The sequence below is a fragment of the Micromesistius poutassou genome (genome assembly GCF_964030765.1).
Source record: "Micromesistius poutassou genome assembly, contig: SCAFFOLD_4847, whole genome shotgun sequence".
Taxonomy (NCBI): Eukaryota; Metazoa; Chordata; class Actinopteri; order Gadiformes; family Gadidae; genus Micromesistius; species Micromesistius poutassou.
In genome coordinates this window covers 1-17500 of record NW_028178364.1, presented here as the reverse complement: position 1 = coordinate 17500, position 17500 = coordinate 1, and the positions used below count along the sequence as shown (strand labels likewise).

The following is a 17500-nucleotide window of genomic DNA, read 5'->3' as shown; positions in this document are numbered from 1 at the left end:
TTGATGTCAATTTAAATGGTATAGATTTTGACCTTCCACCATTTAACTTAATGTTGCTGTAGTTGACTTGATTCCAATGCGTGGACAGGTTTTGTAGACACATTGAAGTAGGTTGATTGTTGCATCCTCAAACGCTGCACCCCTGTCAAACAAACGTGTTGAAAGGGTGACTGACTGTCTTTCAGATGCTCTTGCATCCTTAACATGTGAAAGGACATTTATAAACAAGTACAACACGGACCATTGGTGGTGGTTAGTGAGGTCCCCCCTTCACTGTAAAAGCGCTTTGGGTGTCTTGAGTGTCTATCTAGAAAAGCGCTATATGAATTCAATTAATTATTATTATTATTATTATTATTATTATTATTCATTATTCATTTTTATTATTCATTTATTTTTTCATAAAAGCTACATTGTTCCATTATTATAATAATATAAAAATCTAAATATTTTGTGATGAGGAGAGCTATTATTCTCGCTGAGCTATTGGTTCTCATGGAATTTGCTTAAAGGTCCCCTTAGTAACTTAGTCAGAAAGCACTTATAAAAACCTAGGGATAGGCTGACCAATTTGCATAAATCAGGATCATTACTACCGGAGTATTAAACTGAAGAATGCAGATAGGCAGGTTAGGCTTCGGTTGATGTTGAATGAGTGTTTTCTTTCCTACTACCTGAACAGCAATTAGTCACCACTGTGTGTATGAGTGTTGTATGAGTTTTTATTGAGGAAGAACCTGTCATAATAATATATCCCTCTCGCCCCTTTGTCCCTGTTTGTACAGGATCTCTTCGGAGTGAGTATGATCATTCCTCTGCTGAGCCACCATGTGAAGCACCTGGGAGCCAGTCCCACGGTGGCGGGCATCGTAGGTGGGTACTAGACACTGCTGGCGCTCTGGTTGTATGATGGCGGTGACCACAGGACAGCCATGTGGGTTCACACCTTGGCTGTCATCCAGGCCACAACCACACCTAGCCTAGATGACGTATGAATTAGGAAAATATACTGATTTGATCTTGACCTCATAGTTTTCATGTGGGATTGTTTTTTTTTATAGATTATACTTCAGTGTAAAATATACATGTAGAAGTACTGAGGAATAGTTGAAACTGTGGTTATAATCTGTGACACTTTTATTTGAGACATATGTTGATTATCTGCTGTAAATGTAAAACTAATTGTTGGGTTTCAGGTTCAACCTATGGGATCCTGCAGCTCTTCTCCAGTACTATAGTCGTAAGTATAAATATTGAAAGCTCCCAAATCGTTAAGCATGACACATTTCTCTTTATTTGTATTCAATTAAATGTTTCTAAGTCATTTCAAGTTTATTTTGCTGTCGTGTCATTAAATAGTGTTAAACAACACACCCCGTCCCATATCCTAAATAACGTGAGATTAAGCTCAAGTGGTGCCCATGGCAACCGAGGGGCAACACAACCACATTTGTCCAGTGGTCTAAAAGTAAGGGTGTCCGGACCAGCCCTTTTAAAAAAGTCTTGATAATACTACTAAACAATGACCAACCGAATGCGGAATCCCACAGCAACCAAAGTCTCCCTGCACTCCGCCCAAGGCTGCTCTAATGGGCTTAAATCTTTGGGTCATGCAACAAATTAGAGAAATAAGGAGTCATCTGTGGTTCCCGTGCGGGAATGGGGAGAAAGAACTGGTGAGAACAGCCAGTTCTCTATGAGGAGATCTCCGCTGGCTACACCCAGAACACTGCAAACTCGATTGGTTTTAATTCTATTACACTGGCAGTTTTTTGTGTGTGCATGAGTGGTGTGTGCGTGGGTTTGTCAAGTCTTGGTATCAGGATGAACATGACCAGGTGTTGAGAGAGAGAGAGAGAGAGAGAGAGAGAGAGAGAGAGAGAGAGAGAGAGAGAGAGAGAGAGAGAGAGAGAGAGAGAGAGAGAGAGAGAGAGAGAGAGAGAGAGAGAGAGAGAGAGAGAGAGAGAGAGAGAGAGAGAGAGAGAGAGAGAGAGAGAGAGAGAGAGAGAGAGAGAGAGAGAGATTTAAAGAAATGTGGATTCGATAGGCTTGTTTTTAGTCACCTGATTTTTTTTATTTAATTCCACTGGACGGACCACATGAAAAAGACAGAAAGAAGAAGAGCACACGTTATGTCAAAGCTGTTGCCTTTCATGGAGACAGTTCCTACTGTGTCCCCATGTGTTAGTATGCTGATGTATGAATCTGCTGTCCATGTATGGATCACACTTCATAAAGGAATGGTTGTTGTGGAAGAAACTCAATTTGAGTGTCTTCTCTGCCCTGCAATGGTAGTTCTAGATGTACTTTCATAATATGGTTAGATGGGGGTTCAAACTTGAGTGGGGCGTTAGTGTGGATAACGTGGGGCAGTCATTGGCTGATCACATTCCCTGAATGGGTCCTGGAGACACACTGCAATTCCAAACTGTAGAAGCGAGAGGAAGCCGTCGGGTGAATCTCTAGCGTCTGTTTGTCCATTCATTCCATTCAGTTACCAGCTGGCAGCCCTCAGGCCGTCCCCTGGGCTATCTAATTTTACATACCTGTCATATGTGACGCAAGGCAGATTACATATCCAAATGAATCAAGGCTTTTTTGGCAAAGCTGGAATTATTTTTGAATATATTGATAATACATTATACATAAGACAGACCAGTTCTTACACTTTTCCATTGATTTTCCGCCTAGCAGACAGAGTCGGAACTCAAAGTGTGTGAGACTAATTTGTAATACACTGCACCTTGTTAAAGCCTCTATCTCTGGGTGTGGTCCGCCAGAGAGACATAAGCAGTCATAGAGAGGCCCGGTGGAGGGGTAAAAGAGCCAGGGTTTTCATCTTGGCTGTGAAGATGCATACATTTCCATGAAGAGTGCCGTTGGAGGAGCTGGTTCTCAGGGATATCATAAGCTTGTTTACCTTGATCTTCTAACCGATACTGAACAAGGAGCCCGCACTTCGCCACAGGTTGCTACAAAACTGCATTTAGGTTTGCTGTGTCGCCACACAAAACTCAAGTCAAGAAGGTGTTGCTCAATGGAAACTACCAAAACAAAACACGGGCAAACAACCAGTAGTTTACTATTGTAGGGCCACACAGATGGTGTGGCCCTACAATATACTATGTGTTCACAATGACCGAAGGATAGAACTAATATTAAAGCTCAGATGTCACCCGTTCCCCAAACAAGGTGACATCTGTATTGTATCCAAAAACAATGTACTAATCCTCCAACATGGTCATCCAACCTGCTCATGTTCCATTCTGCGTTTAAATATTGATGGCTGTCTTGACAGGCAGCAGGTCCATATGTAAGGCAAAGCAAGGCTGACTCCAGCAGTCTTAGGCCCAATCCCAATCATCCCCCTCGTCCCTACCACTCAGCACTTAGTGCATGGACATGTAGGGGTAGGGTGTTCACATGTAGGGTGTCTATCATCCGTCAATGTATTATAGACTACTTTATCAATAATACTATAAAGACGCTAGTATGCTGATCGCATTTCCCCCTTTGATGGCATATGTATGGAAGCATGTATTTAGGTGAATAAACTAAGTAGTAAGCCCTTGGTGTTAAGATTGGTTTTAAACTTCAAACAATCTGATTGGACACGCTTCGAAAGATCAGCCTCATCCGGTCAAATTTTGCATAGTTTGAACTCAGCGTCAGCGTCAAGATGGAAAATCCAAGAGCTCCATAGGAATACGCTGTACAGCGCTGACGTCTACACTCACTTAAACCTCTCTGGGTCTATTCTCAACCTGATGGCTCTGTATCCATTCCTTTATATCGATGGAAACCAATTCCCCATTTTGAGGCTGGGCATGGTATCGCAGTCCAAATGTGTTGTTGTGATGTTTGACCAGGATCTCCATCAAAAAGCTCATGTGTGTGTGTGTGTGTGTGTGAGGGGATTTAGATGTCAGGACAGGATAGCTTTAGTGAAAGAGTTACGGGGATGACGCTCCATCGCCTGTTTTAGCTGGTTTCTGGTAGCCATCGGGCCCTTCCCATCCCACCGCGTATTGCGCAGTCACAGCGGGCTCAGGATTCGACATTTTGATTAGTATGTTGTTATAACCACACCTGATCCCGCATTCCTGGTGGTCCGCCCGCGGGGTTTCTACATGCAAATTGTTTAATTACAGGTTGGAAGTGATATAATCATTGTATAAATTAGGCAGTACTGCTGGCTATGCCAAAGGCAACAGAAGATCAAACACTTCTCACCAAAAGTGTATAATTTTTAAGTTTGTCATAAGTGCCCCGATAAGATCTGGCCATCACCGGTTCTGTAGCTGTTTAATCTGTGGGTGTGTTAGCCGTTTACATTAACATTTAGGGCATTTAGCGGACGCTTTTATCCAAAGCGACTTACAAAACGTAAATTAGAGATCCCCTCCTGCTCTCTCTCCTGGGAGCAGCAGGGGGCTGGCCAGGCGGTGGGCCATCGCTGTCCCACCTGTACAGCTCTGGCCTCCTGCTGGCGACTCTAGAACGATCTAGTTCACCTACAAGGTGAAGCACCTTTTGAAAAATAAATGATTCATAATAATAACCAAGTCAATCTCTCCCATTTGACTATGACTTTTATGATGTTTTGACTTATGTCTATTCAAGTATTTAGGAGTGTTTTAGGAGTTTAGGAGTTTTTTACTACTATTCTTATTATCAGTATCTCCACTCTGGGTCCCTAACTGAAATATGTATTTGACTTTTAAAATAGAATCACCCCCTGCTTGAATATGCACAGATCAAGCGGAATTTTCAATATTAATTAACATAACATATAAGATAACACCTTTATAAATCCTGTATATAAATCGTGAATATAAAGCATATGTAGAGGGACATGGTTGTTTATGTTGTGTGTGTGTGTGTGTGTGTGTGTGTGTGTGTGTGTGTGTGTGTGTGTGTGTGTGTGTGTGTGTGTGTGTGTGTGTGTGTGTGTGTGTGTGTGTGTGTGTGTGTGTGTGTGTGTGTGTGTGTGGCAGGGTAGCTGGAGCGACGTGGTGGGGCGACGCTACTCTCTGCTGACCTGCCTGCTGCTCAGTTCGCTGGGCTACGGCTTGCTGGGGCTGTCCTCCAGCATCACCCTGTTTGTCATCGCTCGTATACCCGTGGGTGAGTAGGGATCCCGGGGTTACCGGCCCGGGATGGGCCAGGTGCCATAATGACATCTCTCACTGTACCAGCCCATTTTTTCATTTTTCCCTAAATGCCTTTTCTATAGATTTTCGTAACAAGCGGCAATGCCGTTACGTAGGCAATGCCGTAACACTCACGCATAACATTGTGCATCAACCATGCAATTCTGTATTGAGGATATGTCATTTTTATTTCCTCGGCCAGACCCCAAACCAAGGCTAATAGAGGGAATCCGTTAGTTGTGCAGACAAGGAGTCGTGTTATTAACTGCAAGCATGTGCCACACACCCTTTGTCCCCTCAGGGCTCTTCAAGCACTCGCTGTCCATCTGCAGAGCCCTGCTGTCGGACCTGGTGTCGGAGGCAGAGCGGCCCCTGGTGATGGGACACTTCAACGCAGCGTCCAGTGTGGGCTTCATCCTGGGCCCCGTGGTGGGGGGCTACCTGGCCGAACACGAAGGGGGCTTCTACACGTCCTCGTTCACCTGCGCCGCCATCTTCCTCCTCAACGCAGGTAAGGAGGAGGAGGAGGAGGAGGAGGATGATGGTGGTGGTGGTTGTGTGTGTGTGTGTACATTGCAGTCAGTGCACCGCGTTCTGCAGCATCAATTCCCTCTGCATGTTGCAGACCGACACGCGTATGAAATTGTACCGTTTTACAGACACATTCTCACTCTTGAGTTCAACTGCTGACGCAAAGGGTGTCCTTGTGCGTCTTCATTCGTCGCAGGGGGTTTGTAATCCCTCCACGGCGATATCTGACGCCCGGGGAAAGCGTTCCCGCAAATCTTTTTTCCGTACGATGGCAGGGCCAAGTACCGCCTTTTAGGGTTAGGGTAGTAGTGGTTAGGGTTAGGGTAGTAGTGGTTAGGGTAGAAGTGGTTAGGGTTAGGGTAGTAGTGGTTAGGGTTAGGGTAGTAGTGGTTAGGGTTAGGGTAGTAGTGGTTAGGGTTAGGGTAGTAGTGGTTAGGGTTAGGGTAGTAGTGGTTAGGGTTAGGGTAGTAGTGGTTAGGGTAGTAGTGGTTAGGGTTAGGGTAGTAGTGGTTAGGGTTAGGGTCGGGGTAAGGGTTACGCACTTATCACTGTTCGCCGTGGAGGGATTACATTGTAATGAGTTGAAAACCCCCTGTGTCAAATGAAGACGCACAAGGACACCCTTTGCGTCAGCAGTTAACGCCAAGACTGCGTTGGTTTTACATTAGATAAGACGCGCTTTCCCTTTTAAAAACATCCACATCCCAACACACATACGGCTATCCATGGACCCTTTTGACATGATGGTCTGTGTACTTATCTGGGAATAAAAGTGGTGCGTTTGAAGAGGATTTTTTATAGGAAGTAGGAAATCAAATAAAAAAATGTTTAAAACGTATTTCATCATTTGAACCATCGATTCATATTCTGAAGTCTCTGGCGTCACTGAACAATGAGCCGTCGACGTGTACTGACGGGGGTTGTGGGCTCCAGGGCTGGTGTGGATGCTGCCGTGGAGTGAGGCGCTCGTGAAGCGGACCGACGCCAACTCCAACAGCCACATCTGCGAGATCTGTCCCGACCACAACGAGAACGCCGCCAAGAACGGGGCCTACCAGAACGGCTCCTCGCAGGGGAGCAACCACCACGCCGCGCCCAAAGAGGAGCTCCCTGACCCGGGCTCCTCCCCCGTCCCGGGCAAGCCGTCCGCCGGCCTCCTCCCCCCCCGCCGCCCCCGCTGGAGGCACGTGTCCCTGCTGCGGCCCGCCTGGAGGCAGCTGGCCTCGGTGGGCTCCAGGATCCGGCTGGTGGCCACGTCGGACATGTGGGACCTGTTCCTGGTGCGGCTGCTCATGGCCGTCGGCATCATGCTGTACTACAGCAACTTCACCCTGGCCATGGAGGAGCGCTTCTCCGTCAGGCCCAAGGTGACGGGCTACCTGATCAGCTACAGCAGCACGCTGGGCGCGCTGGCCGGCTGCCTGGTGGGGCCCGTCACCCAGCTCTACGGCAAGGACATGCCCGCCCTGCTGCTGCACTCCACCGTGCTGACGTGCGGCCTCATCTTCCTGTACGCCGCCGCGCCCAACGTGAGTCAGGTGGTGCTCAGCTCCACCTTCTTCGCCATCTCCACCACCATCGGGCGCACCTGCATCACGGACCTGGAGCTGCAGCGGGGGGGGCTGCAGGCCAGCGGGACGCTGATCGGGGCCGGGCAGTCGGTCACGGCCGTCGGACGCATCCTGGCCCCGCTGCTCTCCGGACTGGCCCAGGAGTTCAGCCCCTGCGGGCCGCCCAGCCTGGGGGTCCTGCTGGCGCTGGCGGCTGCCGTCCTGCTCATGTTCCGGATCCCCAAGTGGAGCGGCAGAGGGAAGACCAAGATGGCCAAACTCTGAGAGAGAGAGAGAGAGAGAGAGACAGACAGACAGACAGAGAGAGAGAAAGAGAGAGAGAGAGAGAAAGAGAGAGAGAGAGAATGCGTGTGAGTGTGAGAACGAATGGCACGAGACTCTGGTTTCTACATGTCGGTCATTCACCAAAGACATTTTTTATTTTTTTTATAGGGTGCCAGTGGCAGACATGAGCAGTAGATCAACAAACTGTGCCTTTGTCATTCCTACCTCCAGAGGTAGACGGTTATAATTAGCATTTTAGGGCAACACGTGAACATTCAGGGCCGCGTTTCTTTTTAGAAGAGGTATGGTCATGTGAAAATATTGACCTAGAGACAGTGACTCTTCCTGTTGCCTTATTTGATAGCTTAACCACTATACTCCAAACCACTCCACTTTACCTTCACTACCACTACATTTCCCAAAAATAAGTTTTTTATAAAATATAGGTTATTGTCCACATACCCATCAAATGAGAGCATTTACCATTTGAATGTTTTATGTCAAATTAGCCCAGCGCTGGAGCATTTGACTGAGTCAACAAAAATCAATGGAAGTGCATGAGATTTAGTAGCTCCTTCAGTGAAGCGAGAGTAAAGTCCACCATTACTGTTTTCTCAATGTAACATTGAGTGAATCAAAAAGTTAATAAAAAATACCCTCACTTCACTGAGAAAGCTAGCCAATCTCATCTACTTTCATGGATATTTGCAAACTCTGTCATAGGCTAAATCGGTCTAATCGACACTGGGCTGATTGAGAAAAAGGTATGTTTGAGCAAAGGTAAGTCAGAAGATTATTTTAACTACAAATCCCAGAACTACAAACCCCAGAAAGCACGATATACTATACTTAATATCCTAAAAGAGGAAGAGGAGAGGGACCCTTTCTAAACTTTCCAATGAGAAACTCTTTAAGCGTGATTTTTAAGAGACTGACCTGAAGGTTAGAATATGGTAGTTTTTGAGTTGCAGGTTGGTCATACAACTCCTAACTACCTCAAGACACACACACACACACGCTCTTTGTTCAATATACTACTGAAGGTGTTTTTTATGGTGAGATTTTAGTCTGGTTTGTTATATAGCCTACAAACATTTACTGTATCCTATTTCATGTTGACTTTATTTACATTTGTTAACAAACAATGCTGAATTAGAAGATTATTTATCTTGGGTGAGGCTTTAGTGGCCACTTTAAAGGGTTTCTGTTGCTCGTTCAGTCATTTCACTCCTAAGTTACTGTTATGTATAAAATGGCAATTGATTTATAGAGACAAAGGAGCTGTGAAGATGTATTTAAGGGTAACCTTAAAGAAATAATGTAAATCCAGATTCTTTTAATAGACCACCGTGAATAAAATCTTTTTCTATTTTTTGAGTCTCTTGTCCCAAGGTTTTTTGTGTTGATAGCAGCATAGCACGGCCCACTGAAACCATGTCTATGAAGCAGTAAGGAACCAAAGAGATGCTATGGTGGTGATGGGTCCTCCAATTACATGGCAGGCATTGAGTGCACACATTCTCTCTGATGGATTTGTGGGATAACACAAATATAGTAGAATATAACATGAACACAAGAACAACAGGAGTTATGAGACAAATACCAAAACCAATAGTTATACCAGAAGTATTAGAAATAGTATTTCACATCGATGAGCATCAACTAATACAAACTGCTAAAACAAATGTATTCCCATATGCAGTCTATTAAAACAGTTATTGCTTTTATGATTAGCTACTTGGAGAGTCCTTAATACAATAGCATAACTAGAGTGCCATCTAGTGGACAAACATGTAGCACGAGTTTGTAAAATTAGGGGTTCAGGGATGAACGTGTGCATAAAACATATGGCGACGTTTGGCGACAGAGCACAAAAGAAAACATACACATTACTCTTGGATAAATACACGCATGCAAACAGGATTTTAAATAAAAAGCAGATGAATGCAAGCCTTGATTGAAACTTGCAACTTGCTAAGCCCGTCAACTGACTTGACAAACTGCATGTTGACAACAGTCAGCACTGGTCACGCAAGAACAGGGTCATGAGTAGGCCTATCTGGGAACTCAACAGTCAGCAAAGCAAAAATTCAGACTAATTTCACGACAAAGTAATAATCAATTGCAGCCGCCAGTTCAGTTGTGGACCACCAAAGACAAACAAAAATAATCAACTAATTTCTGCAACCCGGAATATATGAAATCGTAGAAAGAGGTTCCCAAAATGGTAGTGAGCAGCGTATTAATTCCATGTAGACAGAATGCAAACTGAATAGACTGAGGATATGAAGATCGAATCCAGAAGTTCCCAGTCAAACCACTTGAGGGCACTAACTTTCCCTCAAAGAAACAACAAAACCCGCCATGGAGCTGCACCTCAAAGCACCTCCATATTATTCATTTAAACCTGCAGGCGTTTACCCATTAGTCTCCTAAAAAGACAAAGGATCATTGAGTGGATTAACTCATTGAGGGGCACGTTTTACTCTTGAGAATATTTGTGGTTGAATTGGTCCAATTTTGGATAGAGTAAATGCCTATATTTTTAAGCGTCATCTTTCACACATGTATTCAGGGCTGTCAACTTTTGGGTTTTCGCTGGCGTGAGATTCTGTAGGGGGGGTGGGGGGGTGGGGGGGGGGATTGGGATTGTTGCCGTGAGAAAGTGGATGTGTGGCGTGTGAGCGTGTGTAAGCAGGCAAAAACGTGTGTCACACTAGGCCTGGGCAATAAAACAATAAATTATCGTATCGTGATAGACTTTTCATCAATATCAATATAAAATATGTTCAATATATATCGATAAGAGACTGGACCACCAAATCGAGCAGCTGGGTTTGTTACACAAACACGGTTCCATACTTATTTACAATATTTGTGTGTTTTTCATTGTTGTATCGACATTGGAGTATTTATCAATGAAGAACAGTGGAAGGTCATAGTAAGTGTTAAGCAGACGTGTTTAAATCCTGCATGGTAATTCCTAGTCTTTTTAGGTCATTCAAATGATCAATAGTTATCGATATCGTTCAATATGATCAAGTTATGTCTTTCAGCCATATCGCCCAGGCCTGTCACACGGTGAAACCGTGAGAGTTGGCAGCTCTGTGTATTGCTGAACAATGATCGGTTGTTTAGGCTGACACTATTATTTACTAAGAATCAAATCAACATCAACACAACGCCTGATATCATGGCAGGTCACGACGTATAGCAGGTTGGAGGCTCATTGATGCCTCCCGCCAACATGTGGATGCTGGGCATCGAACCAAATCTATTGACCGAGAGTCAAAACTAATTCAATATCCTGCCAGGATACTGAAACATGTTTTAAATATCGAGAATGCGTAAAGTAAAATGCTGTGTGAGTAATTTTTTATTTGAATAAAAAAAATATATATATAAAATATATTTTTTTTCTTAAAAATCATAATTTTGTCTCCAAATCAATATTAACATACAATAAACAGATAGGTCTGAAAAGCCTTTTCTGCTTCTTTTAGATGTTTTTATTTAACCGTTCAAAGTGTGCTGCCCAGATGTTTGCACATAATAAATCATTCCCATTTTGATAATCACTGCAGAACTAAAACGTAAAACTTACCTTAAAGTCCCCGATCAAGGGTCCCTCGTCTCTGCCGCAGGTCCACAGGCATGAATGACAGCAGACTCGGGAATTGTTGAACATAGCTTCCGAAGGGAACAGCTCTCTGCTTGCCTAGTGGGGCAAGCAGAGAGCTGGGGGAATAATACATTAATTGCCAGGGTGCAAGGAGGAGACTGCGGCGTTCATTTGCTGAAGGTAAACCAATGATGTCAGTACACACGGCAGTAAGGGGTGCCTGGTGGCTCGACACCATTGGTTCACCAAGAGGGTGTGCTCCCGATTGCTCCCAATTAAGTCAAAGAGTGATGTTTACCTGACGAAATGCAAGAAAAAAAAGGGCTGTGACTTATGGCCGTCTATAATTCTGTCAGAACAGAAGTTGAAAAGGTTTTGCGCTTTTTATTAATACAGCGTTGCAAAAAACATGGGACAGGCCTTTTTTTCAATTTGGGCCACCGTTGTAACAGACAAACATGCTTTGTAGACAGCTTTGTACTGCATAGTTACATTTCTTGGTGCACTACTAATTACCGCTATTATCAGAAACTAGCAACCTGAAATCATGGCCAATAACAGACAAATAAAAACAACTTTATACACTACATACAATAGGTAGATAATTATCTATAAAAAGGGTTCAATTAATTTAAATGGCAACTTTACACATCAAGTAGGTCATGAGATCAAGTGTGAAGAACCCCATTATTTATAAGAATAAAAAATAAAAAAGTCTCTGTCTCGTGTACTCTCGTGTAATTCACGTCTCCCACAGGAGGGCGCAGCACACCCCTCAGTGCCTCCAGGCCCTGACTGCACTCAGTCTGAACACCTCCAGGCTCATTAACAACCGCCCATTGGGGGGGGTGGGGGGGGATGAGCCAATGGCAGTGTAGCACGACGGATCGAGTCTCTTTGGAGATGAACTGGTTCCTAAAGCCGACGGGCTCGTCTGACCACACCGTAGCCAGACGGGGGGGGAGGGGGGGGGGGGGTCCAGGCCGCCGCCTGGGGCCCCTTAAAGAGAGCCATGTTCCCCAGTAGTCCTGCTGCCACGGAGGACCCACCACAGGCCCCCCCCCCCTCACTGCTTCTTGGGGTTCCACTGAGGCTTCCTGAGCAGGGGGTTCCGCGCCGTGCGGTTCTCCGGCCGCTCCGGTGGCCCGGCGGCCCAAGATGGCGACGTGGACGGGTTTGCGCGCTCCGCGTCGTCGTCGATGTCTTCCTCGTTTTCAGTGTCTTCGGCGGGCACGTTGTCCGAGTTGCGGCGAGGAGCGGGAAGGGGAGGAGGGCGCCCTCGCCCTGGCCCTCGCCCTCGCCCTGGGTCCTCGCTCACCACGTCCACGGAGGAGGCCTCTGTCAGCGTGCCCATTCTCTGGAGCGGCACCATGGCCCTGGAGGAGGAGGAGCGGGAGGGCTGGTTGAAGCGGATGCGTCTGGAGGGGTAGGCCGCCTCCGACATGGTCTCCTCGTCGCCTGGTAGGAGCGAGGGGGGGGACAAGGTTCGGACGATTAAACTCGCGAAATCGATCCTGCCTTCCTTCATGCCTGTCCTGTTTCGGCGTCACACTACATGCATCACAGAATACACACCAGGTACCGAGATACCAGGATGGCGCCGTGGATGGTCGCCTCGGTACATCGCTCTCTCGTATTTGTGTGGTTTACTTATGTTATGTTGCTTAGTGTCTAACTTGTATACGTCTACCTGTCTGAGAGAGTGAACACCTACTGAGTCAAGTTCCATGTATGTGAACATACTTGGCCATTAAAGCTGATTCTGATTCTGATTTTTTTCTTCTGTAAATGCGTATTTAGTGTTTTTTGTATACTTGGGTTTTTTTTCTCCTGTCTTCCTCCATCTAGCTACATCTCTATGATAATCATAATCATCTCGTGAAGATGATTTGATTTAGTCGTATCTTATTGTGAGAACGGAGCACAGCCCAAGAGGAACAGGTCTGAGCCCTGATCGGTAGAATTACCGGCACGGCTTCGTCTCTTGAAAGGGAAGTGTGAGTCCAGATTCTGCCCGGCAGGCAGGGAGAAGTACTTCTGAGATTTTGGAACCGGCTGTTAAAAAAAGAAGGAAAAATAATAGAAATCATGAGATGAAACGAAGGAATGCCATTAATGTCAGGTAATCAATATTAAGACATATTATTGATATGATATCATTGCATAAGTCCCATTTGATTTATTTATAAATCCCATATATAGTATAACCAAGCCGAATGAACTACGTCACATCAATAATACACATGAGTCATAGTCATTTAGCAGAGGCTAATCCAAGTGATTTACAAACACATGAATTCAGATACATGTCACTGAAGAGCAGGGAGGGGTTTCGGTGTCTTGCTCAGGGACACCCACAGGTCAGGTGTGGACAATGGCAGATCAAACCCAGTACTGTTGGCCTTTGACCCAAAGGGGTGAATCACCCTCCCACACTCATCCGAGACGGCCGCGTCTCCGCCTACCTCGGTCCTGAAGCTGCCGGGGCGGACGCTGCGTCGGATGCTGGCGTGGCGTCGGATCAGGATCTCCTTGCTCTGGATCTCGTTGGGCAGCGTGTGCTTGTTGGTGTACGCCACCGTCTGCTCCCAAAACAGGGCGGAGGCACATGGGGAACGTCAGGCACAAGAGAAGGACTACACCGGAGAGTCTAGTGAAAATGTCTGGAGGGCCGTAAAGGAATACATATGAGCTCTGAAACGTCCTAAACAACATTCCTAAACCCTCGAAAGACACTCTAGCTACTTAAGCACACTTTCTAGGACAATCCAGGATGTCTCAGGTACGTGACGGTATAGCATAACAAGTACTGTAGGTCCCCCCAGACTATTTGAACAACCATTTCTTGCGGCAATTTAAGAACAAAGCCTACCTTGCTAAACAGAGACTGACCACACCTTTTTAAAGGGTTGAGGGAACTTAATGCTTCTGTTTAGAGTCCAGATACTAGGCTAGACTGTTACTGCCCTGTTCCAATAGGCATCGTCTCCTCTCTTTACTTAAGTCTGTGTCAACACAGAAACTCTTTAGAAGTCCCATGTGGCAATTAGGAGACGGCCCTAAAATCAAACAAACAAATCCCCTGATTTAAAAAGGTATTCATTGTTCTCCCGAAACTGAAAAAATTTGTTGTTGGTCTGGCTGGAAATTATATTTGATACATACATTTTAAAAAGCAGTGTTTTCAGACAGTATATTATGTGTAAAAACAGAAATGCTGCCTTGCTTTGACTTGCAGGATTTTGTTGTTTTGTTGTTAAACTTTAAACTATTATTGATACAAACTGAAATATCACAAGAAAGTAGAAAAGATGTAAACCTCTCCACCCCCCTACTGCAACAGACGGAGGTCTGCCTTTTGAGCGACAGCTCAGGGCCACAAACCAACAGAGCAGTTTGTTTACCGAGGTGCTTGGTATCTTGTGTGTTGAAACCAACAACATTTGTGAAAGGCAGGGGGGAGGAAGAGCCATTGCAACTGCAACATTCTCTACAAAAGGAGGTTGCGTGTAAAGCAGGTGGCGTCAAGTTATCGGGTATTACGCAGACCATCTCAAAACCGAGATAAAAAAAATAAATAAATGAAACTACACAATCAACACTTCCTTTGTCTACAGTAAAGCTTTTGGCACCGGTTTTCGTCTAGATGATGTTTTGTCACCTGGTGAAACTGACTCCACAGGCCACAGCTCGTGACAAAAACCCCACACAGGTGGAGTCACCACCCCAGCCAATTCCAATTCAAAACATAAACTGCAGTGCATATGGTCACTAGTACCCTACCCCTGAGGAAGTATCATCACTTCAATGGTACCTTCGCCGGACCATAACATAGCACACGCTAACATAAACGTGCATTATGAACAGAAATGGAGGGTTCCTCTGGTTGTCCCTACGGTTGTGACTCCGTCTCACCCGCTGTCTGATCTTGTACATGTTCTTGGACAGCAGGTCGTGCATGTTCATCAGGTCAGCCCTCCCGAACTTCTTCTTCGGAATACCGGCCGTGCCCTTCTTCTCCTCGCTGAAAGAAAGGAGCAACAGAGAGGGGAAAAAACAGTTCATATCCCGACCGTCTCGAGCTGTGCACCACGACGTGCGGCTGATGTGTGCAGTGGGGGGGGGTGTCGTACTGCAGAGAGATGAGAGAGGGTGCCGCGCTGAGGTCCCCGGTCACCGTGTCCAGGATCTCCATGGCGTTCTGCAGCTCCAGCTTCTTGTACAGCGCCACAATGCTGGACTCGGCCCGCTTGTCCTTGATCAGGATCTTACGCAGGATGCGATTGTTGAACTTCATGAACCTAAGACAGCGGAGGGAAAACGAGGGAGTGTTGAGCAAACATTGTTTACGGAAAGCAGAGACCGTTGTTAAAAAAACAACAACACTAAAAAAGAGAGAATGTCAAAATGTTTAATAGAAAAACAAAGCCTGGAGCCGTGGATAGGCAGAAATTTGAGAAATCCAAAAGTATTTGATGTCAACATCTATCTCACGAAGCAGACATGAGATCAAATGTTACTGTTGGTCTGCCTCAGCTGCCACAGTAGAGGACAGAGCCCGCGGGAAGCAGCAGGCAGAGGAGACCAGCTTCAAGGGCTTTAGAAAGACAAGTCTTAGCCCGGCCTTTTGTGTGAGGAAGGTGAAAGCTGAGCCCAGACTCTAGACAACACGGTCACCATTCCCCCACAGACACAGACTCAAACAGGGACATTGTCATGGCACCCTGTTTTTTTTTTAAATTATTATTTGTGACAAAACAAGCAGTTTCGTGACAGAGACAGACGTCATGCAACACCAGTTTTCCCTTATTTAGCCTTTTCCAGTAGGTCATTTGTAATATCCAATTTCATTTAAATACAATTTGAAAGATACAGACTTCACAGCTATGGGGGGGGAAGGTTCTTACTTGTCCTTCCAGTAGTAGTGACTCCACTGTCCACAGAGGTCCTCGATTCCAGACAGTGTGTGCTCCATTACCTGATTGGAGAAAGCAAAGTTTAAAAATCCATGCTGACATGCGTTGTAAAAACTTCTACATGCCTGTCAATATGAATCCACTGTCGTACCCTGCAGTGAATCTCCGTATTGATGGTGTCAAGGTCGCGGTTGGTTCTGCGGACGTTGATGAGCTCAATCAGCGGTCTGATACTGATTCCCTGCGACAGGTGGAGAAATGGGGCAGGTCAAAAACAAAGCGTAACCACTCAAACACATATCACAGCGTAACGTAATGCTCACTGCTAAAACAACAAACTATTTTATATTTTATTTTACGGTATAGCGATGAAGACCCTCGTTGCGAGCAACGGGGTATTGTCAGAAATGCCACGGATGAACCTTCTTTACCTGTATGAACACGGTAAAGATGATGATGCAGATGGTGGCCGTGATGAAAAGCTGCCTCCGGCCAATGTTGTCAGGGAGGGTGTAGGCCAGGGCGAAAGAGATGGCTCCTCTCAGGCCGCCGTACGACAGACCGAACTGGTCCTTCATGTTGAAGGGGATGGTGCGGAAAGGGTTGATGATCTGAGTCAGCACCAACACGCCTAGGAGGAGGCCATTTTTTTTTTTTAACAACGTAAAATACAGTCCGTCACACTCATACAGAATGAAGCACAATCTTACATTACTGCAATGACACAACGAAACAAAAAATAAATAACCCTAACCCTAACCCTAACCCTAAAAAAAATACAAAAAGAGCTTCTTCTGTTTTAACAAGTGGTAATCTTTATAAGATTGAGTAAACGTATTGCAATATATGCAAAGTACAACATATTTAGAAAATTAAAATTGATTCTACTGGCCCAGACACTGCATTATCCAGTCCAGGAGGAGGTATTTATAGTTCCCTTTTTTTTCAGCTACACAAGAAGAAGCAAAAGAGTGGTCGGCGAGCTGGTTGTGGCTGACCTGTGGTCGTGCCTCTCTCTTACCCAGCCCTCGCCACAGGAAGGCGAACAGCAGCGTGAACAGGATGTAGCCCCAGTTCCACTCGTGCTCCGTCGTTATGGTGACCACCCCCAGGAAGAAGAAGATGAGCGTCTCCGAGATGGAGCCCAGCATCTTGATGACGTGCCGGATGGTGGTGCAGGAGCGCTGGGACACGTTCTCCTCCACGTAGTACTTCATGGTGATGGCACAGGTCACAATGCTGCCGGACAGGAGACCACGACAACACAACAACAGTCAGCGCATGTGGCGGTCAAACCGTCTGACTCACGGACAGACTGACTCAGAACAGGATACAGAAAGAGATTTATTTCCATTCTGCTATTTTTATTAGCTTTATTAGCATATGTAAGTGCAGTATGCACACACACAAAAGGAATTGTTGGTTGGTGGGTTTCAGCTTAGC

At 45.6% G+C, this 17500-nt stretch overlaps 2 protein-coding genes across 2 annotated transcripts in view; one reads left to right on the top strand and one right to left on the bottom strand.

Moving 5' to 3' along the window:
• LOC311374593 (major facilitator superfamily domain-containing protein 9-like) overlaps positions 1–7519 on the top strand; it is a gene marked incomplete at both ends in the record, with an annotated part of 7750 nt that extends 231 nt beyond the window's left edge. Inside the window, 5 exons of the mRNA XM_084490404.1 lie at positions 786–873; positions 1197–1240; positions 4998–5127; positions 5455–5664; positions 6618–7519. Coding sequence (XP_084346530.1) covers positions 786–873; positions 1197–1240; positions 4998–5127; positions 5455–5664; positions 6618–7519 — 1374 coding nt within the window. The remainder of the gene's footprint in view (positions 1–785; positions 874–1196; positions 1241–4997; positions 5128–5454; positions 5665–6617) is intronic.
• Positions 7520–12207: 4688 nt separating this feature from the next.
• On the bottom strand, positions 12208–17296 carry LOC311374592 (sodium/hydrogen exchanger 2-like; the record flags this gene model as incomplete). Its single annotated transcript, XM_084490403.1, has 9 exons — positions 12208–12599; positions 13109–13196; positions 13607–13723; positions 15057–15165; positions 15275–15442; positions 16049–16119; positions 16209–16298; positions 16489–16688; positions 17079–17296. Coding segments are annotated over 9 exons (1453 nt in total), but the record flags the coding sequence as incomplete, so codon positions are not given.
• Positions 17297–17500: the final 204 nt, after the last annotated feature.